At 52.4% G+C, this 27,264-nt stretch overlaps 2 protein-coding genes across 5 annotated transcripts in view; one reads left to right on the top strand and one right to left on the bottom strand.

Moving 5' to 3' along the window:
• Positions 1 to 18,383, top strand: part of KCTD10 (potassium channel tetramerization domain containing 10) — a 29,403-nt gene extending 11,020 nt beyond the window's left edge. For 3 of the 4 annotated variants that reach the window (XM_019977757.2, XM_019977759.2, XM_070769715.1), the window contains 6 exons: positions 1,012 to 1,225; positions 7,506 to 7,675; positions 10,705 to 10,794; positions 11,120 to 11,172; positions 12,462 to 12,657; positions 15,625 to 18,383. In XM_019977757.2, the coding sequence (XP_019833316.2) occupies positions 1,012 to 1,225; positions 7,506 to 7,675; positions 10,705 to 10,794; positions 11,120 to 11,172; positions 12,462 to 12,657; positions 15,625 to 15,849 (948 nt within the window). In that variant the 3' untranslated portion in view covers positions 15,850 to 18,383. The remainder of the gene's footprint in view (positions 1 to 1,011; positions 1,226 to 7,505; positions 7,676 to 10,704; positions 10,795 to 11,119; positions 11,173 to 12,461; positions 12,658 to 15,624) is intronic. The other variant, XM_070769716.1, reaches the window with a different exon arrangement.
• The window catches only part of MYO1H (myosin IH), a 42,456-nt gene continuing 33,205 nt past the window's right edge, over positions 18,014 to 27,264 (bottom strand). The window contains exons 23-32 of the mRNA XM_070768935.1: positions 26,495 to 26,579; positions 25,648 to 25,807; positions 24,773 to 24,856; positions 23,868 to 23,961; positions 23,602 to 23,657; positions 22,704 to 22,839; positions 22,083 to 22,153; positions 21,623 to 21,720; positions 20,329 to 20,428; positions 18,014 to 19,093 (exon numbers count right to left, since the gene is read on the bottom strand). Coding sequence (XP_070625036.1) covers positions 19,070 to 19,093; positions 20,329 to 20,428; positions 21,623 to 21,720; positions 22,083 to 22,153; positions 22,704 to 22,839; positions 23,602 to 23,657; positions 23,868 to 23,961; positions 24,773 to 24,856; positions 25,648 to 25,807; positions 26,495 to 26,579 — 908 coding nt within the window. The 3' untranslated portion in view covers positions 18,014 to 19,069. The remainder of the gene's footprint in view (positions 19,094 to 20,328; positions 20,429 to 21,622; positions 21,721 to 22,082; positions 22,154 to 22,703; positions 22,840 to 23,601; positions 23,658 to 23,867; positions 23,962 to 24,772; positions 24,857 to 25,647; positions 25,808 to 26,494; positions 26,580 to 27,264) is intronic.

Below are 27,264 nucleotides of genomic sequence, written 5' to 3' on the forward strand. Positions count from 1 at the left end.
AGATGCCCATGGTCACCAGCAGGGCTCTTAGAGGGACTCGGTGAATCTTGCGCTGTGGGGCGACGCTAGTGCAGGAAGCCTCTAATTTTGCAGTAACTGGGTTCACCGCATCTTTATGTCTTTCATTTAGTCCTGGGAAACACTGTTTCCCTGGAGGGGAATGGTAGTTGAGATCACACTCAATTTCTTCCAAGCTTGTTTCATGGGTAATTCAGCTGAAAGGCGTCACTTTCATCTGTTGCGTGGTGAGTGGCAACAAGGGGACAGAGACCCAGGTAGCGCTCTTAGCCGCTTTAGGACACAGCCAGGGTGTCCCTTTAGTTATATCAGCAGTAGACACAAAGGAACTCCTTGTAATGCAGGACTCGGTGGTAAATGCAGATCTGCAGGGTCAACAGCTGAAGCCGCTGTGTGAGCCCATCTGTCTGCGTGGAGTTTGGGGCCAGTTGGGGTTGCATACGCATGCCTACGGGGCGGCCGGCGCCCCAGCTCACACCATGCGTTCCCTTGCTGGCCTAGTTGGTCTCTGATTTTTGTTGTTGCTGTTACGCTGGGTCTTTGTTGCTGTGCAGGCTGTTCTCTAGTTGTGGCAAGCAGGGCCTACTCTAGTTGCTATGTGCAGCCTTCTCACTGCAGTGGCTTCTCTTTGCAGAGCACAGGCTCTAGGCTTGCGGGCTCAGTCAGTGCTGCTTCCAGGCTTAGTTGCTCCATGGCATGTGGGATCCTCCTGGCTCAGGGATCAAACCTGCGTCTCTTGCGTTGACAGGCCGATTCTTTACCCCGGACCCACCAAGGAAGGCCTGGCCTCTGATTTAAGAGAAGCCAGAAATCCAGGTTTTCCTCTGAACTCTTCCTGAGCTGTGAAGACCGGGAGTGAACTTTGTTCTCAGTGCAGGACACACTAGGACTAAGTAGGACTCATCTGGAGGCCAGCCGCAGCCCACTGGTTGAGGAAAGGAAATCAGGCCTGGTGCCCTGACCCTGCTGACCCTGCGTCTTGTCCCCGGGCAGGAAGAGATGTCAGGAGAAAGTGTGGTGAGCTCAGCGGTGCCAGCGGCTGCGACCCGCACCACTTCCTTCAAGGGCACGAGCCCCAGCTCCAAGTACGTGAAGCTGAACGTGGGTGGAGCCCTCTACTACACCACCATGCAGACGCTGACCAAGCAGGACACCATGCTGAAGGCCATGTTCAGCGGGCGCATGGAGGTGCTCACGGACAGTGAAGGTAAGCCCAGGGTCCCGGGCTGGGGCTGTGCTTCTGGTCGAGGGCTTCCTTCCAGTTCAGAAAAGCAACATAAAACCGGCTCGGGTTTCCTGTTATGCTCAGTGTTACCAGATGTGGAGGGAGCCTTGAGTGTGAGTAATGGAGACCACATCTATTCAGGGTGTGGTCAAGGAGGGCTTCCCTAAGGAGGTGACACCTAAGCTGAGACCTGGGGGGAAGTGGGTGGGGTCATAGTCTCCACTTAGCTGTTGGCTTGCGTTGTGACTTTGAGAATGTCACTTCCCCGCCCCCAGGCCTCAGCTCTGTGCAGCAGACACTGGACTGGCTCCCCTGGTTGGCTCCCTTCCCATTCTCTTTGTGAAGATCCTGTGATCTGAGTGAGACTCAGGTGTGACCGAGGCAGGACCGTCTGCTCGGGACCCTTGCCCTCCTAGGCTGGGGCCTGTTGAGGACTCACCGACCTGAACTGGGGTTGCAGCTCCCGTTCTCGTGTCTGGTGACCCTCCTCAAGTTGTCTAATCTGCTGACATCTCGTTTCTCCATCTGCTAAATGGGCACGGTGGCACCTACTTCCTGGGGCTGTTGGTCCATAGGAAGCGTTCAGTATATGTGCATTCAGTGTGTGGTTTTTTTGTTTTCGTGGAAAGTCCTGTTAATACAAGATGAAGAATTGCTTCCAGTGGTCCTGCTTCCAACCCACCGGGAACGCTCAGAACCCTGAAACAGAGAGCATCCTTCTCTGACCGGGTTTACGGAGGAAGGTGGCATTTGGTTGAAAGATGGCCCCATCTTTCATTGCTTGTCCTGAGCTTGCTTGAGACCAGGCCACAGCCTGGCTTGGCCTTACCTTCCCTGTTTCTGAGGCTGGCATCTGTGCTGACGCCCTGCCTCTCTGGGGATGGTAGTGCCTGGGAGAGGGGCGAGTTTTGACCCCTGGTGGGATTGGGGGCCCTGGGCCCGGTGTGCACATCATGTTCTCAGATCCTAAGAGAGCGCACCCTTGAGCTGTCCACCAGTGGATGCGTCTCCCTGTGTCCTGGAGAAGCCAGTCTGTGGGGCCCGAAGTCCTGCTTCCCTGGGCTCCCAGTGACCTTGGGTTTCTGGCCCAGCAGCAGCAGGCGAGTGAGGCCAGAACCCCAGAGCTGCCTCCACACCATGCCCAGAAGTCCGCGCCGAGCTGCTTAGGAGTGGGAGGGTCCCCTCTGCTGGGCCACACCCAGCATCGCGGGAGTGTTTGTGGAAATCAAGACAATAGCGCCCCAGCTGCCGAAGGAAACAGACCTTATCTGAGAGCCCAGGATCACTGTGGCTTTACTTCCGCCCTGCCCAGTCCTTGGCAGGGCTCAGGAAAAGCGCCCAAGTTGCTTCAGAAGCAAAGTGGGAGCCTCATCTCCCTGAAGGGCCCTCGCCTGTGGTGGCCTGATGCCATGTCACAAAGGAGACGCAGTCCGGGGCTTTCCCGCCCCCAGCTGGGAGGCTCCCGGGAGTGGCAGCAGCAGGCCTGCGTGGGCTTCTCAACAGCTGCCGGACCATGTGCTTGCCTGGGGCTTCCTGGAAAGCCCAGCGTCCCCAGGGAAGGAGTGTGGTTTTTTGATATGCCAAACCACAGCTGTTTTCACTTCAGGGGAGCACCAGCCCCCTTCGAGCCATTAGGAAAAGCTCACAGTATGGCCTTTTGGGGGCTTTGTTACATTTAAGAGTCACCCTAACCCTTTGAGGGGTGGCTGCTGCTATTACGGATCAGTGAGAAATCCACTCCCTAATGGCTCAGATGGTAAAGAATCTGTCTGCAGTGCGGGGAACCTGGGTTTGATCCCTGGGTCGGGAAGATCTCCTGGAGAAAGGCATGGCAACCCACTCCAGTGTTCTTGCTTGGAGAATCCCATGGACAGAGGAGCCTGGGGGCACAGTCCATGGGGTTGCAAAGAGTCAGACATGACTGAGCAGCTGACACTCAGGCACATCTCAGAGAGGTGAAAGGCTTTTTCAAAATATACAGAGCTGGAAACGAGGACGCTACTGAAGGCAGAACTGGCTAGCTCTTACTATCTGCTTTGTGTAGTTTGGTGTGGGCTCAGCCCTCAGGCTGGGGCGCCCGAGTGTGGCAGCCTTGTGGCCCAACCACCAGCTTAGAACTGAAGCCCTTTCAGGCCTGGACGTCAGGCTGGGTGTCTGGTCCTCCAGCCAGCACTGTGCTGGCAGAGCAATCCTGTTGGCCCCTGGGGAAACACTGCACAGCCCCACCCATGGCCTGAGCATGCCTTCAAATCTGCAAAACAGGGTAGACTTTCTGCATCTCACAGCATCATCCTGGCCTTTAGGTGGGAAGGCTGTCGGTGACAGTGAAGTGTGCCACAAACAGGTGGGCGAAGCCAGCAGGACGGCTTTCTGGTTACGGAACAAGGGCCCTGAAGGCCCCAAACTGTGTGCATTGCGTTGGTAGAAATCTCCACAGGATACCTGAGAAGCTGGTGGCTTCTGGAGAGGGGACCCGGGGTCCTGGGTGGTGGCAGACTCTCTTGCACTCCACGCCCTTCTGCCTGTCTGAATTGTATATCGTATGGATTGGGAAGATCCCCTGGAGGAGGGTATGGCAACCCATTCTAGTTTTCTTGCCTGGAGAAGCCCATGGGCAGAGGAGCCTGGAAGGCTACGGTCCATAGGGTTGCACCAAGTCGGACACAAATGTGACTGAGCACAGCACAAAGTGTCAGTAGGGACTTCCTTGGTGGTCTGCTTGTTAAAGGTCCACCTTCCAGTGCTGGGGACAGGGGTTCAACGTCCTGATCAGGGAGCTAAGATCCTACATGCCACAGGGTAGCTAAGACCACGCCGCAATAGGAGAAGCCCGCAAGCCACAACTAGAGAGAAAGCTTGTGTGCTGCAATGAAGGCCCATTGCAGCCAAAAAAACCCCAAAGTGTCAGGAGTGCCGAGGCAGAGAAACCCTGCCCTGGAGATCCTGATTCAGGAAGGAGGCTGCTTCCAAGAGTCTGAGTTTGTAACAGGGACTCAAGTACCTAGGCAAGTTTGGGGCCATAAAGATCTACCTTAGTATGGCAAAGGAGAGGTCGGTGAAAGCTTCCTGGAGGAGGTGGGGGAAGGAAGGAGAGAGGAGGAATGTGGTCTGCTGCTCCCGACCCTAAGTGGAGCCTTCTCCCAGGTTCCCCGGAAGCCATGCAGACCACTGTCCCCGGGGCTGGAACACGCCGTCTCCAGTCACGAGGACCTGTATACAGGGCTCAGCGTCAGAGACCTGGTTTGAGTGCTGCCGATAGACCTGGCATTGTGCTCTGTGGCTCCAGTACATTCTCTCGCCTTTATGCCAGCGCAGGGAGGCACCATTTTAGAACGGGAAACTGCCGGACCGAGAGGTTCAGTGAAATGCCGATGTCATCCAGCAGGCAAGCGCGGAGCTGGGTTTCCAGCAGAGGCCCACGCTGGGTGCGTCTTTCAGCCCGTCCGTCCAAGAGCCTCTGGGTCTGCACCCCTCACCCTTCTTTCAGCCCTGCCCAAGGGGCTGGGGGACTCCAGGTCATCCTGATGTGGCTTGGCCTCTCTCAGCTTGTCTACACGCTAGTAACCAGAGCTGACTGTTTGAAAGGGATCGATTCCTGCTATGAAAGCAGCAAAAATATTTTTGAAGTCACAATGCTAATTGAAACCTCATGGAGAGCGCGCCTGGCTCTCCTTTTTTTTTTTTCCCTTATTTGTCCAAAGTATGATTCCTTCGCCACAAGCATTTCCTGGCAGCATTCTTGAGCCAGAGCCCAGTGTCACGGTCCGCCTGTTGGTTTATGGAGACTCTGGAGTGTCACTCGGGTAATTGATTTCAGGGGCCCTTGCTCTTAGCTGCCGAGTCGTCCACTCAGTGAAGGCAGGGGAAGAGGTTTTCTTCCCGGAGCAGCTGAGTGGAGCTGGTTGCCATTTCTCCCAAAGACCGAGGTTCCCCGTGGCTCCTCAGTTCTGTACGATGAAAGGAGTCTTCCAACGAGTTTCTCGCTTGTTCTCTGTGGCTTACTGCTGCCTCCCCAAATAGGGGATGTCCCTGAGCCTCTCTGAGCCTCTCTTTTATCTATGGAAAATGTAAGAGAGTGAGCATCTCTCATCAAGAACTGGTGGGAAGGTAATCCGGCCTTACCGTACCACGTCAGCTCATTGGAAGGGGGCACTTGATCCACAGTTGCAGAGGTCACAAGGCAGTGGCCTGCAGGCCCGGCTCTGGCTGCCCTGTGGGGGGTTAATGACAGGTTTACAGCTAGTTTTGTTGTTCAGTCACTGAGTCATGTCCGAACTCTTTGAGACCCAGGGATTGCAGCACACCAGGTTCCTTGTCCTTCAGTATCTCCCAGAGTTTGCTCTAACTCACGTCCATTGAGTCACTCATGTCGTCTGACCATCTCATCCTCTGCTGCCCGCTTCTGCTCTTGTCCTCAGTCTTTCCCAGCATCAGGATCTTTTCCAGTTCTTCAGTTTACTGAAAAATCAGGAGATTTCACAGGGAAGTCTGCATTTTTGGCTTCTCCTGGAGTATTGGGCCTCTCAGCCACACTTTGGCTAGAGTGGGAGGAGCTTCCTTTGGGGAGCGGGGCCTGTACTCTGATTGGCCCCGCCCGTACACACTCAGTGGTCCTGTTTGCTCAAGGATCTGAGCTGCGGGACAGACGCTGAGCCTGTACTGTGTTGTCTCCACTGGAGAAAGGAGCGATAGCATCAGCGGGCACCGTCAAGATGACAGGACTCGCCACCCCGTGAAGACCTCATCCTTCCTCGGATCCAGGCCCCCATCTTTGATTTGCATTTGCCGAGACTGCAGATAAACTTCTCACTGTGCTCAGGAATCCAGAGCCTGTGACCAACCTGTAACCAAAGGCCCAGGAGCTGTGGACTGAGGAGTAGTTGGCTCGGGAAGCATGGAAATGGCCTTGTCAGCATTCCTGGTGATGGTGATAGGCACCACCCAATTCGTGTGCTAGAGCACCTGCGCACCCTTGGTGGCGCTGGGTTAGGGGCAGGTGGGCCGACTTGCCACTCCGGGTGTGAAAAGGTGCCTTGGCTGATCTTGGCCTTTGTTGACTTCTGCTGATCCAGGGCCTAGGTCTGAGGAGGACTCGGGGAGGACATAGTGGTCTCAGGAGTGGAAACCTGGCGCTTTTCCCAGACTGAGCAAGCAGAGGCAGAGTGTGACTGATTGCTGTGTAAACCTCCCAACTGCCCTTCCCCTGCAGCATGCAACAGGAGACGGGGGGCCCCCTTCCTGGGGTGATGCCACGGGTTGGGAAGGCCCAGACCCCTCCATCTGTCTGGCTTCACATTTTCTCTCGAGGCGTGCTTGGTCTTACTTCCTTTTCTGGTACCTCCTTCTCCTCTTCCCAGGCTCTAGTCCACTTTCCCCCTCCCAATAGCATGTATGTTTCAGCCGAGGAATCCTGAGAAGCATGGCTTTCTAGTGGCGGAGAAGCGGGCAACGCAGGCCAGTGTGGGATTGGAGATTGGAGAGGATGCTGATAAGTGAGAGGGCTTGCCTTGTCCTGCCCCCACCACCAAGGCACAGTTTTGCACCATGCCTACTTCCTGTCAGCAGCTGGGAGCCGTTTCCATTTCTCATAAATGCCAGCGCCGTCTCCCCAGGTCAGGCTGAACCACTCGAGGGCAGGGTCTGTCTGGTCACCACTGTATCTCAGGTCCCTAAATGCCTTGTGTGGGGTCACGGATGGGATTTCTTCTGGTGGTGCTGGTGAGTGCCTGGGGGGCACCCTTGGGAGCCAGATGTCACAGCCTGTGGGCAGCGAGCCTTCTGCTTCCTTAGAAATGGCTCTGCTGTGTGGGAGTCTGAAAAAAGTATTGTTGAAAAAGAAGGAGTGGATGTTTTCACCCCAGAAGCCTTCCCACCATCCATGGGTTGTGGTCGTTGGGACCCTATTTTTATCCAGATGTGGGGCATTAGGTCCTCTTGGGATGCACTTGACAAAGGGATTTTTGAGGCAACTTAGAAACACACTTTCAGGACGCAGGGACCCTGAACCTGGAAGAGCCTGAGACCAGTGAGTCCGGATGTGGTGTCTGCAGCCAGCAGGGCTGGGAGGCCATGGCGGTGCTGCCAGGCAGGACCTCCATCAGCCCTTTGCTGGGAGCCAGGCGGGTGAGGCCGCTGCCTTCTTCGTGGTCCTGCTGACCCCGGGAGGTGGACGGAACCAAGAGCCACCTCATTCCCCTCAGGACCTTCCAGGAAAGGCACACCCAGCTGACGAACCCCTCTTTCCCGCCTCCTCCCACCGCAGGCTGGATCCTCATTGACCGGTGTGGCAAGCACTTCGGTACGATACTCAACTACCTTCGCGACGGGGCGGTCCCCTTGCCCGAGAGCCGTCGGGAGATCAAAGAGTTGCTGGCAGAAGCCAAGTACTACCTGGTCCAGGGCCTGGTGGAAGAGTGCCAGGCCGCCCTGCAAGTAGGTGTCCCCCGGCCGGGCCACCCGCCTCCGGTTCCCCTCTCTGCGGAGGAGGGCACTTCCTCCCTCACTGAGCTGCTGTGCGAGTTAATGAGTTGACCTCGGGGCTGCTCCCCTCTGGCCAGCTTGACCCCTGAGAGGCTTACCTGGGACGCCCGGGCCACCTGATTGCTCTCCAGCGTATTTCAGCCCCCATGGTTTCGGGTCCTCTCCTGTGTACATTGCAGCCCTTCAGTACCCAGCTATGGGGTATACAACTTGTTCTGTTTTCTGGACCCTTCTGGGGACTTACCCATGAGTCATTGTTGAGAGTCCACCATAATCTTAGACAGATACCCCTCACTCCTCAGCTGGACCTGGGGCAAGACCACTGGGATCAAGTCTGCTGCTACTGCTGCTGCTAAGTCGCTTCGGTCGTGTCCGACTCTGTGCGACCTCGTAGACGGCAGCCCACCAGGCTCCCCCATCCCTGGGATTCTCCAGGCAAGAACACTGGAGTGGGTTGCCATTTCCTTCTCCAATGCATGAAAGCGAAAAGTGAAAGTGAAGTCGCTCGGTCGTGTCCTACCCTCGGTGACCCCATGGACTGCAGCCTTCCAGGCAAGAGTACTGGAGTGTGGTACCATCAAGTCTAGGGAGAGTAAAATCCCTGCAGAACCAGAGTGCCTCTTGATGGGGCCAGCAACTGTGAAGACGTGGCAGAGAATCAGAAGAGTCCCTGTAGGTTGTCAGAGGCATCGATCTGTATTCGTGAGGCTCACGTTTGCGCCTCTCCCAGCCGCCTGTCCGCGTGACTCCCCGTGGAGGCAGCCCCGTCACGCCTATCTGCCTGAGGAACTGTTAGCTTACACATACCACCTCCCCTGAGAGTCTGTGAACTCACTGTACGTCTAATGGAACGTTGAAGTCTACTTTTTTCTTTTCATTTCGTGTTTATGTTTATTAAAGTAATGCAGGTAAAGCATTTACAAAGGCAAGTCAGTACTGTAGGTAAGGTTGATGTCTAAACCACTACCATACGCCCTCGACCCCCTCCCACCCTGAAGCAGCCTCTTCTGATTCTTACAGCAGTTGTTTTTTCCCATATTTCTTACATTGCTATTTATTGATTGTCCATTTTCGGCATTATCTACTGACATTTCTATAGAAAGTGGAAAGTTAGCTCATGCACCACCCCAAACCACTACCAAACTTGCATGCATGTATTCCTTCTCTCAATATCGTTCTCAAAGTTCTGATTAAACCGGTACTCAGAGCTCACAGTGAGTCATATGAATATTGTTAACAGTTGAGCCATAGAGTATACAGCGATTATTTCCTTTCTCTCATAACTTTTCAGTTTGCCAGAATTAGTCGTTGCTTCATTGTTTTTTGTTGGCTTGGTTTTCTAAGCACACAATCCGAATGTAGCCCCAAGTTCTCAGAAACCACAGTCTCCTTTTGGTCTGCTCAGACGCATCAGGGAATCTGTTTCGCCTTCGTCTTAGAGACGCCCTCTGGCTCCTTTTTGTGGTTTCTGTTAGTCTGAGATTAAACCTCAGGGACCTGGCCGCCTAGTTTCTGTCACTTTTATTGTTCTCAGACAGTTGTATCTTTTCAAGGCTTCTGTTGAGTTTTTCGTTTCTGCTCTCATATTTCTGACTCCCAAGAGCCCTTTCTTGTTCTCCACGTGCTCTTAATGTGGCACGCCAGCCTTGTTTCATAGGATGTGATACTCTTGTCATTCCCGTCTCACTGTTGGAAGTTTCCTTTGTGCTGCCTTCATCGTGTGGCTCCTCCTCTTACTTGTTCTCTTTGTCTTGGTTTCAGTCTCATATTTCAGAGGCTTTCTGAATCTAATCTGATGGTCCTCGGTCTGTTGAAATTTAAGCTCTGAAAAAACTGTAGGTATTGGTCTTTGTTGTTCTGTGGGCTTCGGTGGCGATTGATAAGACTGACTTCTTCAGTGGGAACTCTCAACGTCAGAATCTATAAACGCTTCTTCTGGACAGGTGGTTCTCGTAGAGGAGTCCTCCCCTCTCTAGCCTGGTTGGTATGAGCCTGACTGGCTGTCTTTTGGGATCTGAGCAGAAGGGGTAGGTATCACCATTGAGCGTGTAGATAATTCACTGAATCCCCCCTTTTCAGAATAGCAAGTCAGCCTTGTCCTCTCCTGTACAAACTTCTCCAGGAAAGTGGGCTTTTCTCCTGCCAGGCTGGGGCAGGACATCCATCTGGGGTCTCACCAGTGTTTCTGCCAACAAGCAGGCAGTCCTCAAGTCCTGCTCTCAGCCCCCCAGCCTTCAGAGCTGTTCTGGGAAGATCTCCCAGACTCTTTCAGCCGGCTTGGATTTCAGCTTTCCCCTTCTGCTTGGTCATCACTCACCGGAGGCCTGCTTTCCAGCCTCGAATCCGTGACATCTCTTGCCTGCTGACCGTACTTCTCCTGTCCTTTTCTTCTTATGGGCTTATACCTTTTCATTTCTCTACAGTCGTTGCAGTGGACTTTGTAGGAGTTTTGATGCAATCATATTTCATCTGCCTTGTTTAGGGTTTGAGTGGCTTCCTGGGCCATAAGAAGACTTCCTTGGTGGCACGGACGCTAAAGCGTCTGCCTACAATGCAGGAGACCCAGGTTCGATCCCTGGGTCGGGAAGATCCCCTGGAGAAGGAAATGGCACCCCACTCCAGTACTATTGCCTGGAAAATCCCATGGATGGAGGATCCTGGTAGGCTACAGTCCATGGGGTCGCAAAGAGTTGGACACAACTGAGCAGCTTCACTTTCTTTTCACTTTCACTGAGCTATGAAAAAATGTTATCATAGTTAGTATTTACGGAACACTCTGGCATGTAAGACTCCTGGCCAAAGAGCAGGTTCATTGGAGAACTCCACTCTTGATCGTTGCCCAGCTTATAAGATCGTCCTCCTCTCTTTGCAGCCGTGGCTGCCCCATCTCCTCTCACCAGAACCTGTCTTTGCCTGGCAGGCCAGCTTAAATAATCCAATGCTGGGCAGGCCTCCCAGGCTGAAAGTATGTTTTGTTCCAGCAGAACAAAGATACTTACGAGCCATTCTGCAAAGTTCCCGTCATTACGTCATCCAAGGAAGAACAGAAACTTATAGCGACGTCAAATAAGGTATGTTGGAGGCACCCTTGTGGCATTTCTTTTGCTACTGAAATGGTGGGGATTCTTCTGAATAGGTTTTGAAATATGTCTAAAATTGCTTGCACAAGGTCTGAGATGGGGTCAAGAATGGGAGCCTGCGGCTCACCTTGTGTTGCCCCTGGTATTGGGGTCATGCCGTCTCCATCTCAGCCCCTCCCCACCCCGCAGGCTACGCTTACCTGCCTCTTCAGGCTGGTGGCAGGGCCCCAACTCCGAGGGAAGCCAGTGGTTCTCTGTACCTGCACTCCCAAGTAACTCTCTTCTTTCTGTTTTTTTTCCCTAAAACAACCCACAGCCAGCTGTGAAGTTGCTCTACAACAGAAGTAACAACAAATACTCGTATACCAGGTAACGTGTTGGCCAGAAAAGACCTCTGTATTCATGCCTGCCAGGCCCAGCTCCCTGCCCCCACATTCCCTTCAGTTGAAAACACACGTTCCCTTTCTGCACCTCTAGAGTGCCCTGCTGGATAGATAGTTATGAAATTTAATTCCCACACACTGTAAAATTCACCCTTTTAAAAATACACAGCTCAGTGCTTCTTACTATGTTCACAGAGTTGTGTACCCATCACCACTTACCTCATTTTAAGCCGTTATCATCATCCCAGAAGGAAACCTGGACCCGTTATCAGTCACTCCCCGTACTGCTCCTCCCTCCTACCTCCCCCAGCCCTAGGCAGCCACTGCTGTGTTTTCTATTTCTGTGGATCTGCCTACACTGGACATTTCATGTAGATAGAATCATGCAGTACGTTGTTTTTTGTGTCTGGCTTCTTTGACTCAGCATAATGTTTTCAAGGTTCATCCATGTTGTAGCATGATTAGTACTTCATTCCTCTTTATGGCTGAATAATATTCCACCATCCAGACAGACCACATTGTTTCTCCATCCACCAGTTGTGGTTGGGCAGTTAGGGTTGTTTCCACCTTTTGGCTGTTAGGAATAACGCTGCTGTGGACGTGTGTGTGCGCACACACATTTCCATTTCTCCTGGGTAGATACCTAGGAGTGGAATTGCTGGGTCACGCAGGAACTCCAGGTTTAATCATTTGAGGATCTGCCGGACTCTTCTCCACAGTGACTACTACACCATTTTATGTTCCCACTAGCAATATATATGGGTTTCTAGAGTGCCGTTTGCCTCTTGGGAACATGTGGCTCCAAATCAAGAATTACAGGAAGTAGGGTTGATGAAGTCAGTCGAGACCAGTACATGGACCCAGGATAAGCAGTCTCTTTTGGGCTGGTTGCTCAGCCTTTCACGGGGCTCCATGGAGCATGCCTCTGTGTCCCCCACCTGCCGCCTGTGCCTGCAGAGCCCTGTGTTTTCAGCGTTTCGTCCCTGTCTTTGGCACAGCAGGGCAGCCACTCGAGCACAGCCTTGGGGGCCAGAGCTGTCTTTTTGAGACTCAGCTCTGCCATTTATTAGTTTTTGACCTTGGGCAGCTCCCTGATTTGTCTGATCCTTGCTTTCCTTTGAGCGGTAGGGACTACCCTGCCGCCTTCTTGGGCTTTTTGTGAGGTTGGTAAGGGTTGGTGGCGATAAGGGGTCTGCATGTGGAAACACTGCCCCACCGGTGGTGGCCCGTAACACCTGCTGGTGATCAGTTGCCTTATCACCTGCTCTTTTGCAGCAATTCTGACGACAATATGTTGAAAAACATCGAACTGTTTGATAAGCTGTCTCTGCGCTTTAACGGAAGGGTCCTGTTCATAAAGGACGTCATTGGGGACGAAATCTGCTGCTGGTCCTTCTACGGCCAGGGCCGCAAGATCGCCGAGGTCTGCTGCACCTCCATCGTCTACGCCACTGAGAAGAAGCAGACAAAGGTAAGGGCCTGCAGAGGGCGGTGCCAGGTGGCTGGGCTGAAATCCATGTTCGTCCAACTTCCCTTTCCCTTCAGCCAAATCCACTGCAAGAGGCAAAGGCTCTAAAGATGTTTTCTGGACTCAACTCCTCACTGGTGCTTACTATCTCTAGGGCCCTGGAAAGGTCCCAGTGTCGGCTTGGAAAAACAGCATGGCATTTCGTTTCGGACACCCAGCTAGGAGAGGCAGTCGCACTGCTGCTGGGTTCCTTTTCTGTGACTGGGATTCACACGGATCCTTGTCCCCACATGTACCCTGCCACCCGTGTTTTCTCCTCTGCCGTCAGTGATCTGACACCACCTTGCCATCCTCCACACGACATGTATTCCCACCAGCCTGGCTGCATCCATCTCGCTCATCAGGAGCAGTGCTCCCTCCAAGGTCTTGACCTTGAGCGTCTGGCTGTGACCTACTCCTTCCTTGTCGTCTGTCCTCCCCACTGACCTGGGCAGCCCTCCGCCCTCACGGGGCTCACTGGGCACTCCTCCTGAACCCCGGGGGCTTCCTTCCCAGTGCGTGATTCCCTGACTGATCTGGATGCTGTGGACCCATTTTTATGTCATCCTCCGCAAGCCAGTGGGCCTGACCTTTCCGTTGGCCTCTGTCCCTGTGTTCTGCAGAGCCCCATCATGCTGCAGTGTGGTTAGAGATCAGGTCCCACGCTCACTGAATTCACTCCCTTTACGTCTCTGCTTGCCTCCCTCCCTTATGTGCCCTTTCTTTTTTCTTCCCCCTTCCTTTTTTTTTTTTGAAGTATAGTTGATCATACACTGTGGTATTAAATTATTCCTGTGAGAGTGACTCGGTTACACATGCATATATTCTTTTTCATGTTCTTTCCCATTACAGTTTACCACAGGATACTGAATCTAGTTCTCTGTGCTTTCCAGTAGGACCCTGTTGTTTATCCGTCCTGTATGTAATAGTTTCCATCTGCTTATCCCAAACTCCTGATCCACCTGCCCATCTCCCACATGGCAACCACCAGTCTGTGCTTCAAGTCTGTGTTTCTGTTTCATAGATAGGTTCCCTTCTGCCGTATTTTAGATTCTACATATAAGTGATATCGGGCTTCCCTGGTAGCTCAACTGGTAAAGAATTACAATGCAGGAGACCCTGGTTAGATACCTGAGTTGGGAAGCTCCCTGGAGAAGGGATAAGCTCCCCACTTCAGTATTTTTGGGCTTCCCTGGTAGCTCAGACAGTAAAGAATCCACCTGCAATGTGGAAGACCTGGGTTCAATCCCTGCTTTGGGAAGATCCACTGGAGGAAGGAGAGCACGGTAACCCATCCAGTATTCTTGCCTGGAGAATCGCCGTGGACAGAGGTGCCTGGTGGGCTACAGTCCATGGCGTCGCAAAGAGTCAGACACGACTGAGTGACTAATTACAGCCCAGCATAAGTGATACCATACTGTATTTGTTTTGCTCTTTCTGACTTTGCATAATATGATAATCTCTACTTGTTCAGTTGCTAAGTTGGGTCCGACTCTTTGAACCCCATGAACTGCAGCACACCAGGCTTCCCTGTGTTTCACTGTCTCCTGGAGTTTGCTTAAACTCCTGTCCATTGAGTCAGTGATGCCATCCAGCCATGTCATCCTCTGTCTCCCCCTCCTCCTCCTGCACTCAGTCTTGCCCAGCATCAAGGTCTTCTTTAGGAAGTCAGTTCTTTGTGTTGGGGGGCCAAAGTATTGGAGCTTCTGCTTCAGCATCAGTCCTTCCAATGAATATTCAGGGTTGATGTTCTTTAGGATTGACTGGTTTGATCTTGCTGTCCAAGGGACTCTCAAGAATCTTCTCCAGCACCACAGTTCAAAGGCCTAGTTGCCTTGCTGCATGTGGGATCTTAGTTCCCAGGCCAGGGATCGAACCTGAGTCCACTGCATTTTCTTAACTACTGGAAAACCGGGAAAGTGCTCCTAGTTTGTTTTTTTGTGTGTCTGTATGTGAATTGAATCTTCCCTTGAATATTCAAAGTCTAGTCATCATATTGATTGAACTTTAAAATAGTTACTTTATGTTTTTGGAGTTTAAGGGGCAGGAGAGGTCCTGAGAGACCTCACGGTCGGATCCCAACTGTGTATAGATTCTTGGATGGGCTCTGGAGTGAGCCTGAGCTCTTGTTTGGGCAGCTGGTTCATGGTGGAGCCAGGACGGAGGCCAGGACTCCCTTCCCGGCTTCCTTCACTCTGCGTCCTATCCCGTCAGGCTCCTGTCTCCAGGGGGATGGTGTTGGAATGGCCACCCCTTCATAGGGACTGTTTCCTCCTCCTCCTTTCAGCCCAAATCTCCAGAAGCTGAACTTTGGCACCAACACTCGGATTCTGTTGCCCCAGGTCACTGTACTGATGTCCCAATTGGGTTTCTGCATCATTGCCATCTTCCTTGGTGCAGCATCGCAAGTGCTTTGCCAACTCTCACTGATTCATTCTGTTGCCTGAGACAGGTGCCTGGGACCTGCCTCTTATTAGTGGCGCCTGACCCTGAAGGGCGGTGAAAAGACGTGGTGCTTTACCGAGCGGGGAGGGATTGTAATTGTCTGTTTCATGAGGGCCCCCTGCTGGTGGCCCCTGTTTGGACAGAATGCTGCCTTAAGGTGTGGAATGACAGATGTGCAAGGATGCAGCCCTGTTTGTTAGAAGCACCATGTTGGGAGGGATGCCAGTGTCCAAGGAAGGGCAACGAGGGGCAGAGAGACGCATTGCACGCATCCGCTTTGTCTCCTGTGAATCCAGCGCCGTGTGTGGGTGTTGCCCATTGAAAACAGTAACCACCTGGGACGTGATCATGACCATCTTGCAGATTGTTGGGGGCCTGCTGGGGCCAGACGGCGCTGCTCTCAAGTCCTCAGCAGCAGCAGCAGAGGCGGGCGGTGGGGGAGCTGTGAAATGCTAACTTTCTGCCTTGTGTTTCGTGGGGCTGCAGGTGGAGTTCCCCGAAGCCCGGATCTACGAGGAGACCCTGAACATTTTGCTGTACGAGGCCCAGGATGGCCGGGGACCTGACAACGCACTCCTGGAGGCCACGGGCGGGGCGGCCGGGCGCTCCCACCACCTGGACGAGGACGAGGAGCGGGAACGGGAGCGGATCGAGCGCGTGCGGCGGATCCACATCAAGCGCCCGGACGACCGGGCCCACCTCCACCAGTGAGAGGGTGGGGGCCCCTGCCGCCCCCCACCTGCCGCCCGCCCCCCCGCTGCTGTGCACCGAGCACCCCCACCGGCTCCCAGCCTGCCACTTCCCCCAGAGTCTGAAGAGACTTCCCTACAAACCAAACGATTTTAGTGTTTCTCGACAAGGTGAATTGATGTCTTTACCCAGGTGAATGCACCCCAGCTGGTGAACAAGCCGGGTCCACAGTCTCTGTTTCCCAGAGAATCCGAGCAGCGCGGGAGCCAGGCTTTCCCTGCTTCCAGAGGAGGGGGTGGGTGAACGGGTGGACATGCATGTGAGAAGCGCCTGTGCAGTATTTATTTTGGTGGGTGTTGACTGCCTCTGATCTCGGGGGCCTTCCCTCCAGGGTTCAGTTTGCCAGCTGGGAGCGGGGCCCTGTGGTTGGTGGTCACCAGCGGAGTCCCCACGTTTCCCCACCTTGCAGCCCAGCGCCCTGGCCCCGCTCCTGTGTGCGGGGCCTGGCACAGGCTCCAGGGCTTTGCAAGCTGCCCATCCGGCCATGGGCACCGCTCCAAGCTTGTGGGTGGAGACCCACAGCTCCTGGCAGCGGGAGGTGTGCCCTGGAGGTTCATGCCTCTCTGCTGCGGTTCCCAGCGTGGCCCTGGCTGCCCAGCTCTGCCGAAGGGCAGACCTGTTGCCCCTTCGGGCGATCTGTGGTCTGGCTGCGGGCAATGCCCCCCCCCCCCCCCAGCCTTGGGGACCCACTCCATTCCAGGCCGGCCACCTGGCCTGCTCACTGGCACAGCACACAGACCGCTGCCAGGTGGGCTCCATTCCTTCCTCCCCGGCCTTCTGCCCTGTCAAGCGGGGCTTGCTGCCCCAAGCAGATGCTCTCCCCTTTGCTTAGAAGAAAGGAAATCTGGCCCCAGACTCTGTCCTGGCGTCCAGGCAGGACCAGTGCTTACTATAGTGGCCTCAGGATGGCTGTTACCCGGAGATGCCCTCCGGGTCTCTGCCTCGGAGTCTTACACAGTGTGACATGGCCGTCAGTGAGCAGACCGAGCGGTTGTGCAGGTTTCTGGGGTCCGGTCGGTTTCCGTGTTCATGTTTGTTTAAGGGACGTGCGTGACTGGATGCGGATGTGTGCCTGGGGGCCCGGGGGGCCCACGCTGGAGCCCTGCTGCCCGCACGGCGCTCGTGGGGGGCGGACGTTCTCGGTGACCTACCTCCCCGCCGCTCCACGCCCGTGTCGGCCCAGAGGGAGTTGTGACGAATGTGGCTGGCTGAGACTAGGCTGGTAGAGTAGTTCCAGGAAGTGAGGGTGTGTGTACGGTCTGGATGGGTTTTGTTGGCTATTCAAGTGACTGTTTTATACCAAAGGTATTAATACGGGCAGCCTTTGACAGTGTATTCCCCAAGAAACGAGTTTATATTTTGAAATGGTTTTTACTGCTTAGACTTTGTACATCCGGCCCTACTTGGGACAGTTGTATGCCTTTATTTTGTATCCAGCAGCAAAGCCTACAGTAAAACTTGTCAACAATCATGATCAAACCTAAAAATCACATACAGGGGTAGATGCTTTTTAAACTGTTGCGCGGGCAACTTTCGTATATAGGCCACCTGGATTTTATTAAGTGCTGAGGATGGGAGGGAGGGGGCTTAATTAAATATGGTTTGTAAATATTTTCTACTGTGGAAGTTTTAAACACCAACCCTGCTGTTGGGGTTATCCTTTTCTAGAACGGTAAAGTGAATGTCAGTTCTGATGTTTTCTGTAGGAATGGAAAAGCCATCACGTAAGTTCTCTTTTGTGTTTAAATGTTTATGTGAAGAGTGAGTTTGTGGATCAGTCTGAGCTGTCGGGGGCTTCTACACCTTATGACTTAATAATGTTTCTGGCCATGTCTATTTTCACATCTCCTCCAACTTTGCACTTGGAGTCTGGACTCTCTGCTTCCCTGGGATATGAACAAGTTCATTAAAGCATTCCACAGAGAGTGATACTGTTAGCTGCCTATAGCCGTGAGCTGATGATGACGAAGCGTTGGCTGGCCCAAGGCTCTGTTATCAGACACATTCTTCAAGGAACTGATCTCTTACGTGAGCACGAAGGGTCAGCAAAAGTCAATACCTGTATTTAAGAACCATCCAAGCAAATCACTGGCCCTAAGATTTGTTAGAGTGTAGTTTTTATTACACTGTAATAACTTACAGTGGGAAGAACCAATACGGCTTTAGGTCCCTCATAATCAGGTTTTCTTTCCAAATAAGTCATTGATTGCGGTGACTGGGGGGGCCTCTGCCCTTGACAATTCCTGGCCAGGCCTCACAGCCGCCCCCCTGCAGTGATTCAGCGGGGTGGTCGCCGTGCAGGTACCCCAGCCCTCCGTCTGGAATGTGTGCTCCCTACCACCCAGAGTCACCGTAACACGTGTGTGTCACTAACCTTTCTGTCTTTGTGCCACGGGAAAAAGTACACTCTGAGCTTCAGCAGCAGTCGCTGTATGTTGTACCAGCCTCTGTGGACGTGTGTAAAATAAAAGTTACATGTGATGCTTCTACTTAAATCTTGTTTTTGTGGGTCTTTTCAGAAACGCTCAGCACAGTCCGGCCACTGCACTGAGGTGTGGTTCAGAGCAGAGATCCACCTCCAGGTTGCTCAGGATGGGAAAAGCAGAGTCATTTTTTGGAGTGTTGGAACTCGCAACACTGGCAGGAAGTGTCGGGTGGAGAGGCTTCAGGACTGATGGAAACGTGAATGGTCGGTCAGCGGCTCTCGCCCTGAGTGCAGGTTTGGGGTGGGGAGAGCTTCACCTCACCCCCGCGGAGCCTAAAGCCGTGAAGGATTGGGGATTTTCCTGAGTTCCACTTACTGAAAGCAGAATTCACATTTTGCAGCCATAGGCGCTCAGATCACGATTTCATTCTGCCTCAGGGGCAGTCTGACAGACCTTGTCGCCCCCTCCGTAATGACATACTCAAGTGCCCATTGAGCGCAGGTCCTACTGGCGACGTTTAAAAGCACCCCTTTGGGCGATTTGAGGTTGGCTCCCTAGAAGGCACTTTTAGTGCCACAGGACATCTGAGGGTTTGGCGTAAGATGCCTTTCCCATCCCTCAAGGGTGATCCTTTTCCCAGAACTGCTGGAACCTTTGCTTGAAGGTGTTGCTCACAGCCCCAGATTCGAGCTTCCTGGGCGTTCTCCTCAGTGGCAGCAACAATGGCGATGGGCGAGGTCAGACGCCATCTTCCATCAGGACTTGGGGCAGACCGACACCTGGCAAAGGGGTGCACGCGGGGCTGAGGTCTCGCCTCCCTGGAAGGATGCCGTTAGCGCCCCAGCTGCCCACGTGGCCAAGGCGGACGCGGCCAGGCTGTGAGCAGCCGGCCCCGCCACCCGTACCATCCCCACAGCCTGACCCCTGCCGTGAGCCGAGCCACATCTAGAAATGGGCTCCCTGAGGCCTGCTAGCTTCAGCCTGAGCCAGCCAGGGAGGAATACGGGGCGAAGGCTTTAAGACAGCATGTAAACCGAAAAGTCACCTGATTCGTTAGGTTAAAAATCACGCTTAAATATTTTGTCCTGTTGACAGAATACATTTCATCATTCAATGTGTATGAGATGCTCTATGTTGTTAGACCATTTTCAAATTGGTTTATAGCAAACTGTGAATCCTTGGTACATATTATACAACATAATCTTAAAGATTCAAACCTCCTGGGGTGGAATAGTTGTCATTTCCCAGCCAAGTTGGATCAGACTTGCTAGGGAGGAGCACTAGGCTTGATTTTTTTTTAACATGGACCTGTTTCCCAAACCTCTGCTGCTTGGTCCCAGGAGCCTCCTCCCATTCCAGAGCCCAGGCCTCACCCTCCGCCGGTAGCATCATGGTGTCTCGGGGGTGGTGATGGGGGAGACACGAACACTGGGTATTTTTCAAAGCTCGCTGGGAGTTTCCCACATGGAGACTCGCTTGAGAACCACGTGGTAAGGCATCAGGCCTTCGCCACCCAGTAAAGAGTGGGGCTTGGATATTTAATACTGAGAAGAATGGACTGTCAGCTTCTGGTCCACTGACAACTAAATGTAGTGAGTAAACTGTTTCCTTTTTCATTCAGTGTTTGCATCTGTCCCTCCAGTACCCATTCCTGACTTGTTCAGTGTGGCTTCAGACAGAGGAAGAAACAAACTAGATGGTGATTGCGGTCAGTCTATGAAAGTGTTTGTCACTCGGTCATGTCTGACTCTCTGTGACCCCATGGACTGTAGCCCACCAAGCTCCTCTGTCCATGGGATTTCCCGGGCAGGAATCCTGGAGTGGGTTCCTGTTCCCTTCTCCAGGGGATCTTCCCAACCCAGGGACTGAACCCAGGTCTCCTGCTTTGTAGGTAGATTCTTTACTGTCTGAGCCACCAAAGAAGCCCAAGGAAGACTGAAATTAGGAGGATTTTAACCTGTAGTCTCATTTAAATAACAGCTTACGCCTCCCTCCCCCAGACCCAGCCACTCACCACTGTTAACTGTCCGTTTTTATCTTTATAGATTTGTTCCTCTGGTCCGGTGTCAAAAACTATTGTGCCTTCTTTTCCAGGACTAATACAAAACTGTAAACTTAAAATATTAATACACAAAGTGATAAATTACCGACGTGCTCCATTATTTTTCTCCCCCACCTTTGGTTCTGCAAAAGAAATTCACTTGTGATGCTTACTGGTTTCAAGATCAAATTCCTGTTTCATTACAGACTTTAATTGTATATTTGAGTGATCAGAAGAAAACCATTTCTGCAGCTAGGTCATGCATTCTTGTAGTGACTCTGAAATCAATTTGGCACAGCTCTTCCGCAGGCATCAGCAGCAGGGGCGTGGCTGTCACCTGCTCTGGCTCAGGGGTACCCCTTTCACCTGGTGACAGCTTCCCTTAAGACCATAAGCACCTCTTTGGAAAACTAGATGGTAAGACCCCTGTTGGTTCCCTTAGGAAAACGAGTGATCACTGACTTCATTTCTCTGGAGCCCTTGTCCTAGGAGCTGAGGAGGGAAGAAAGTTGTTGCAGGTAGGCAGTGCTTCCTTTTCGGGGAGGGGCAGGCATGGTGAATCAATGAACATTTGCATCTTCCTTGATCTGTTAATACATTATTGACCAGAGACATATTAATATGTCTTTTGTTACCCAAATGTTATTGACTGGAGTTGTATCAATACATTTTTAGAGAGAGATGCAATTAACATCACTGTACCTAGTTGTTAGGGCTTAAAATTGATCAAAGGTTCAGTATACAACTTACGGTTGTCATTATCATTCACGTTTTGCCCCATCAGATTTTTGTTCCAACCTTGTGTGTATCACAAATGCCAAGTTTATTACTGTAGTTTTCAAAATTGACGCATCGTGAAATTCTGAATGGAGAAGGATGTTTTGGTGAATCTTACGCAGATACTTTCTCTGATTGCCCGAGCAACATAGATACTAGTGTCTCAGAAGACGATAGTTCTTCAGAATATAGTTCTGATTCAGACGGTGTGCATGTTAGACCAACAAAAAGACAAAAAACCTGAGTGGTTGGTTCTGATCTGGAAAGTGAAAATGAGGCGGTGCTGGGGAAGACTTTACAGGTGTCAGGTGTAACTTGAATATATTAGTGTTATATTCAATAGTTAGTGAATTAACAATTATATTTTTGGCCAGCCAAAATAAAAATCACTGGCCACAGATGTTTGTTTCTGTAAAATTCCCCCAGTCAATAATGAGATAATAGACATTTAACACTGAGGGACTTACTGAGTCCAGATGCAACCACCTACCTTCCCTGAACAACATTTACGAGGTTCTCCTTCTTAACCAGCATGGCGAGCTTAGTAACCGCTTCAAATATGTGTTCGCACTGTAAGATGACATCTCCCTGTGGCAGAGAGGAGAGGACACAGCCGTTTCAGCGGCGTGTGCTCGGTCACTCGGTTGTGTCCGACTCTTTGTCAGTCTATGGACTGTAGCCCGCCAGGCTCTTCTGTCCATGGGGATTCACTAGGCAAGAATCCTGGAGTGGCTTGCCATTTCCTCCTCCACGGGATCTTCCCGACCCAGGGATCAAACCCGCACCTCTCTAAGTCTGCATTGGTGGGCAGGTTCTTTACCACTAGCACCACCTGGGAAGCCCTTCAGCCGTAGTGGCTTCAAGGAAAAATACCATTGAGGTTTCACTGGGGGCAGCTAAAGATATCTGCAGTGTTTCTCCCTGTTAATAGCCCCGTGGCCAGCAGTTACCTTTTGCTTGATGTCTGCTTGCAAAATGTGAATGACTAAGATCCCGTCGCTGAGGCTGCTGGTGGAGACACCTTAGGACAGATGCAAAGTCAGGGGCCAGGAACTGGACAAGTTGACGCGAATACCAAGAAAAGAGGCCCACTTGGGGGCTCCCAACCCCATGCTTTTTCCCTCCTGGCTGGGCTTTATGGGGTGGCGGGCACATACTCCAGCAGTCAGCATCTGTGCTTGGAATAAGAAGCTGTCACAGGTCTGGCATCCTACCTGGATGCTGGAGTGAGATGCCATGGGCCTTTATGCCAGAATCAGAGGCACAGGCCAGGCCTGGGGCTGCCCTGGGTTTTGTGGGCACCCTTCACTTAGGTCATTTTTAAAATATTGATTTATTTGGCGGTGCTGGGTCTTAGTTGTGCCATGTGGGAATCTGGTTCCCTGTCCAGGACCCCCTGAACAGGGAACCTGGGCCCTCTGGGCCCCCTGCGTTGGGAGCGCAGAGTCTTAGCCACTGGACCACCAGGGAAGTCCCTCACTTGGTCTTTCAGTGAAGGAGCTGCTTCCTTGCTGGTGCTCCTGGGAGCTGAGTCCACCCAGTGAGTCAGCTTAAGATTGCCTGCTTCTTACCTTTGAGGGCGGGGTACTCTATTTTCTGCTTGATTTTGGCAAGTTCCACCACGTAGGCTGCTTTCTGAGTGAGGATGAGCTGCCGCTGCCGCGTCTTGAAGCCTTTCCTGTCATATTTAATGACCGGAACGCCGTACTGCAAGGAGGTGGCCGTCACTGCGAGGGATGCTCGAATCATGGGCGAGGGGCAGACTACTGAGTTCCCTGTTCCTCGGACTCGAGCATCGTGGCTTCAGGCACTCAGATGGTGCACAGATGGGTTTTCTCTGAACCCTGGCTCTCTGTGAGATAGACATGATTCCTGGCTCTGCCTATGGTGCTGACCTGAGGAATTCAAGGCCCTGGCGTCGGCCTCACCAGGCTGCTCTGAAAACTCAGCAGAGATGACCCAGTCACAGGTCTCTGGTGCCCAGGAGACCAAGTGATCCAGCAGCCCCTGAGCCGCCACAGTCACTGGGTGCTGCGTGCCTGCACCCCTCACACCCCCCGACCCCTCCGTCCTCCCCATTCACAGAAACACGAAGGCACCGAGACCGTAAGTCACCTGCCCAGGGGTTGCACAGCTCAGTTACGAAGCCCACATGGGTTCCCGGGCACCCCCGCCACACTGCTTCTAACAGGATGTTTAATGATTACGTGCATGGCCGCATTCCACTCAGCTTCACAGGACATCAGACACAGTGGCGTGACAGATAAGGACCGTAAGAACAGCAGCGGGTACCCAAGATTATGGGTCCCCATGATCTCAGCCTCTGGAGCAGCACAGCTGAGAGCTGGGGCCACACACACGCACCCCTGCTTTTAGATACTGCTTCCAGCCCCGCTTTGTGTAGAAGACACCCTATTCGCAGACCCTGTGGGGAAGTCCCGTCTCAGGCAAGGACACACAGCTCCCTACCTGGATTTTCTCGCTGCTGAGGAGTTGAAGCACTTTGGGATTAATGTCTCCTTCATCTAAGGAGGCAACCAGAACACAGCGAGTCATCACTGGGTACCAGCCCTGGGCAGAAGCCAGAGGCATCGGCTGGTTTTACATCCCCCTGTGACCTAGACCTCAAGCTGGGAGATAGCTGTCAGGAAATGCTAGGTGTCAAACATCGTCCTTTGACTTTTTTTTTTCTTCAAATAGGGCAAATGAGCATGTAGATGGAAAAAGGGACTTACCTACTCGGCTGTTGGCAAAGGGTTGATGTAGGCTTTCTGTGTAGCCTTCTTTCTTTCCATCGAATATTTCACTCATGACCACCTTTTCCTGCATCTGGTAGAGTTAAAAGTACAGAACGGTAGCCATGAGGCTTTGGGGATCCAAAGAGGACCATGTTAGCACTGACTTCCTGAACAAGTCAGGCTCCCTGGTGAGCCTTGCCACACCTCTGCTGAGGAGTCAGAGCACGCAGAAGTCAAACACATCTGGCTTGGGCCAAAGCTCCAAACACTCTACTGCTTAGAGACTGCGGTTGATGCTTGGGCTTGTCTCTACTTGCACTGACTTCTTGGAAGTAGAATGTTCACTGTTTCAGAGAGCACTTTCTTCTAGGTCAGAGATGACACACTACAGCCTGCGGGCCAAATCCAGTAAAGTGTTGTGAGTGGTGTATATTTTGGAGCATGGCTGTGCCCTTTATTTACAGGTTGTCTCCGGCAGCTTGCGTGCTGCCGTGGCACAGTAATTTCAACAGAAATGGTGTGGCCCACAAAGCCTAGAATACTGCCCTCTAGCTCTTTATAGAAAAAAAAAAATCTGCTGACTGGCAGATGAACATAAAACCACACCTCCAGAGAGGGGGCTGTCTGGATGGTGTTTCCATGGTAACAGTGCTAGCAAGAGCGTGGTGGTGTTTCCATGGTAACAGTGCTAGCAAGAGCGTGATGGTGCTTATGCCACTTGCCAGTTCAGGAGGGCTCTGTGCTAAGTGGCCACATGCATCTTATCCTCAAGGCGTGTATGAGGCATGAGCCTTATGTGAGCCTTGGCTTACAGGTGAGACGTGAATGAGGACCAATGGCCCTCACGGGGCTCCACCCACCCCTCTCTGGTCCTACCACCTGCCCGCATGCTGTGTGCCTACCAGGGCTCTCCTCTCGGCGGTGATCCCACGGCAGTACTTCCGGACCAGGTTCCTGGTGCACATCTTCCTGAGCAGATCGGATGCCTGTGTGGGGAACACGCCGTTTTCCACCTGCCTCCCTCACCTGCCCCCACTTTTAGGCTTCAGCCACCAAAACAGAAGCTTTGAAAGTAGGGCTGAATTCAGTGTGATGTAAAAGCACAGCGTTAATATTTTCTGATCAAAGAGAGCTGCTCATCTTCCAGTCTTTCTGCTAAACTGTCTTATGGCTGAACTGGTGGTTTTTAACCTTGAATGAGTTTTGAGTCCCCTGGATTGCTGGCTAGGATGTTCCAAGAGACACCGACTCAGGGGCCCCGGTGGGAGGGGGCCCAGGAATCTTACAATCGCCCCTACTCTGTGCTCCAGACACACAGGGTCCCCGGAGCATCTTCTGAGAAACACTATTCTAGGCGACCGTCCCTGAACCCATGTGAAAGGTTCCAATAAAGACAGAAGCCATTCAGAAGTGCTGTGTGTAAACAGAGCTCCTCTGGTGTCATACTTCGAGAGAGAATATGACAGATTCTGAGTTCAGTTTCTCAGGCATCACCCTCACGGGAAAATGCTTTATCTGGTGAGGCAGCACAAAGCAACAGTCTTCCCTAGAGGCTCAGCTGGTAAAGAATCCGCATGCAATGCGGGAGACCTGAGTTCGATCCCTAAGTTGGGAAGATCCCCTGGAGAAGGGCATGGCTACCCACTCCAGTGTTCTGGCCTGGAGAATTTCATGGACTGTACAGTCCATGGGGTCGCAAAGAGTCGGACACAACTGAGCAACTTTCACTAAGCTCCACCCACGCCATCTGCCACATGTGTTCTGGAATGGTCCTTACAGTTTCCAAGATGCCAGGAGGCCTCAGCCAGCTCTTGTCCAAGACATTCTTCGGGACGTGATGCCGAAGGTTCAAGATGTAATTCTTGCGCACGAACACGATGAACTCCTCGTTGTCAGGACAGAGGGGCTTGTTGCGATTGATGAACCCCTTTATGAACCTACACGGGAGAGAGAGTTGTTAGTTGCCTCTTTCCTCACTTCCTGTTTCTTCACTGAGTTCTCTCCCACACTGGTTTGATTCAGCGTCAGCCAAAACGATGGGAGATTAAATTTGCTCACCACATAGGGCCACGAGGGTCAAACCTGCCCCCAGAGACATGTTCTATTTCACCCACACCATGTTTTGGTTTTGTTTTGAGTAACCTGAATCTGTTGCCAAAAGAAACAATTTGGAGGTATTGCGGGAAAGCCAGGTTTCCAGCTTTCCTTGAAAGAAAGCCAAAGGTCTGGCCAGACTGGCCTGAGAGCCGTGGGCTGAAGCGGGGTGATGACCGCCCCTCTGAGGTGCACCGAGGGTTTCTTTTGGCCTCGGTACCCACCCTACCGTTCTTCTTCATCCCAGCTTATGAGACCTGCTGCACCAGCCTGGCCTCAGAAGGCATTTGACTTTGTGACTTGAGAACTAGGCTAAGAGAAACGTCAAATGTTGTGAGCTGTGATCACTGTCCAGTGAGGGTACTCAGAGAAAGGAGATGGAATGGAAGTCCTCAGGGCTGACGTCCTGCAGGAAAGACGGGTTTTCTGCCCAAAGCCAAAAATCTCAGCCAAGTCCACGACCACCCTCTGCAGTACGGCGGCAGCACTCAGAAACCTCCACGCCTTACCAAAGCTGATGGAGAACTTACTTTCTTACAGTCTGCACCGCCCACTTCCTCCTCTTGGCCTCCTTCCGAGCCAGGGCTCCACGCCAGTGGGCTTCGAGTGTAATGGCTGAAAGAGGTCACCGCTGGCATTAGAAGGTGACAGCAATCCCTTAAATACAAGAGCCTCTTCAAGAATGACGCACCCCCTCCACAAATGCCTGGACGCCGCTGCAGCACTCCGCCAGCCCCCGAGATGGAAAGTGGGGCGAGAGTCTTCAGTCTCTACCCAGAGAGACCCCTGAACCAGGGGGACAGAGGAACAGAGGGAACTGGGGCGTGTAAAGGGAAGGCCTGCAATCGTGCTGGGGGCCGGGTTCCCCAGGCCTTTCTGAGGGAGCAGAGTGGCCCTTGGTGGCATGGGTTGGTCTCGCCCCTGCATTTGCCCTGTCTCTAGCCCATGTATAATTTTAGTCATCTACGTTAAAAATCGGGACATACAAAAATTAGACTTCTGGCTCGCGTCCCAATTTTTAAAAGCTTTTCAGATTTTTTTCCAGTTAATTATGAAACTCAAAGTGCTTTGCTTGCGTTCCTCATGGCAACACTGTTACAAACAACCGGAAGCAATCCAAATGTCTGTCAACAGAACAGCTAAATTGTGGTATGCTCATAGAGCACCAGGGGTCAGCAAACTGTGGCCCCCTGGACCAACTGCCCCATTTGTAAATAAAGTTTTATTGCAACAATAATGTTGCAAAAAAAAAAAATAGAAATGGTATAATTTTATGGAGTTCAAAACCGTCCCACAAGTG

Source organism: Bos indicus, chromosome 17 (genome assembly GCF_029378745.1).
Source record: "Bos indicus isolate NIAB-ARS_2022 breed Sahiwal x Tharparkar chromosome 17, NIAB-ARS_B.indTharparkar_mat_pri_1.0, whole genome shotgun sequence".
Lineage (NCBI taxonomy): Eukaryota > Metazoa > Chordata > Mammalia > Artiodactyla > Bovidae > Bos > Bos indicus.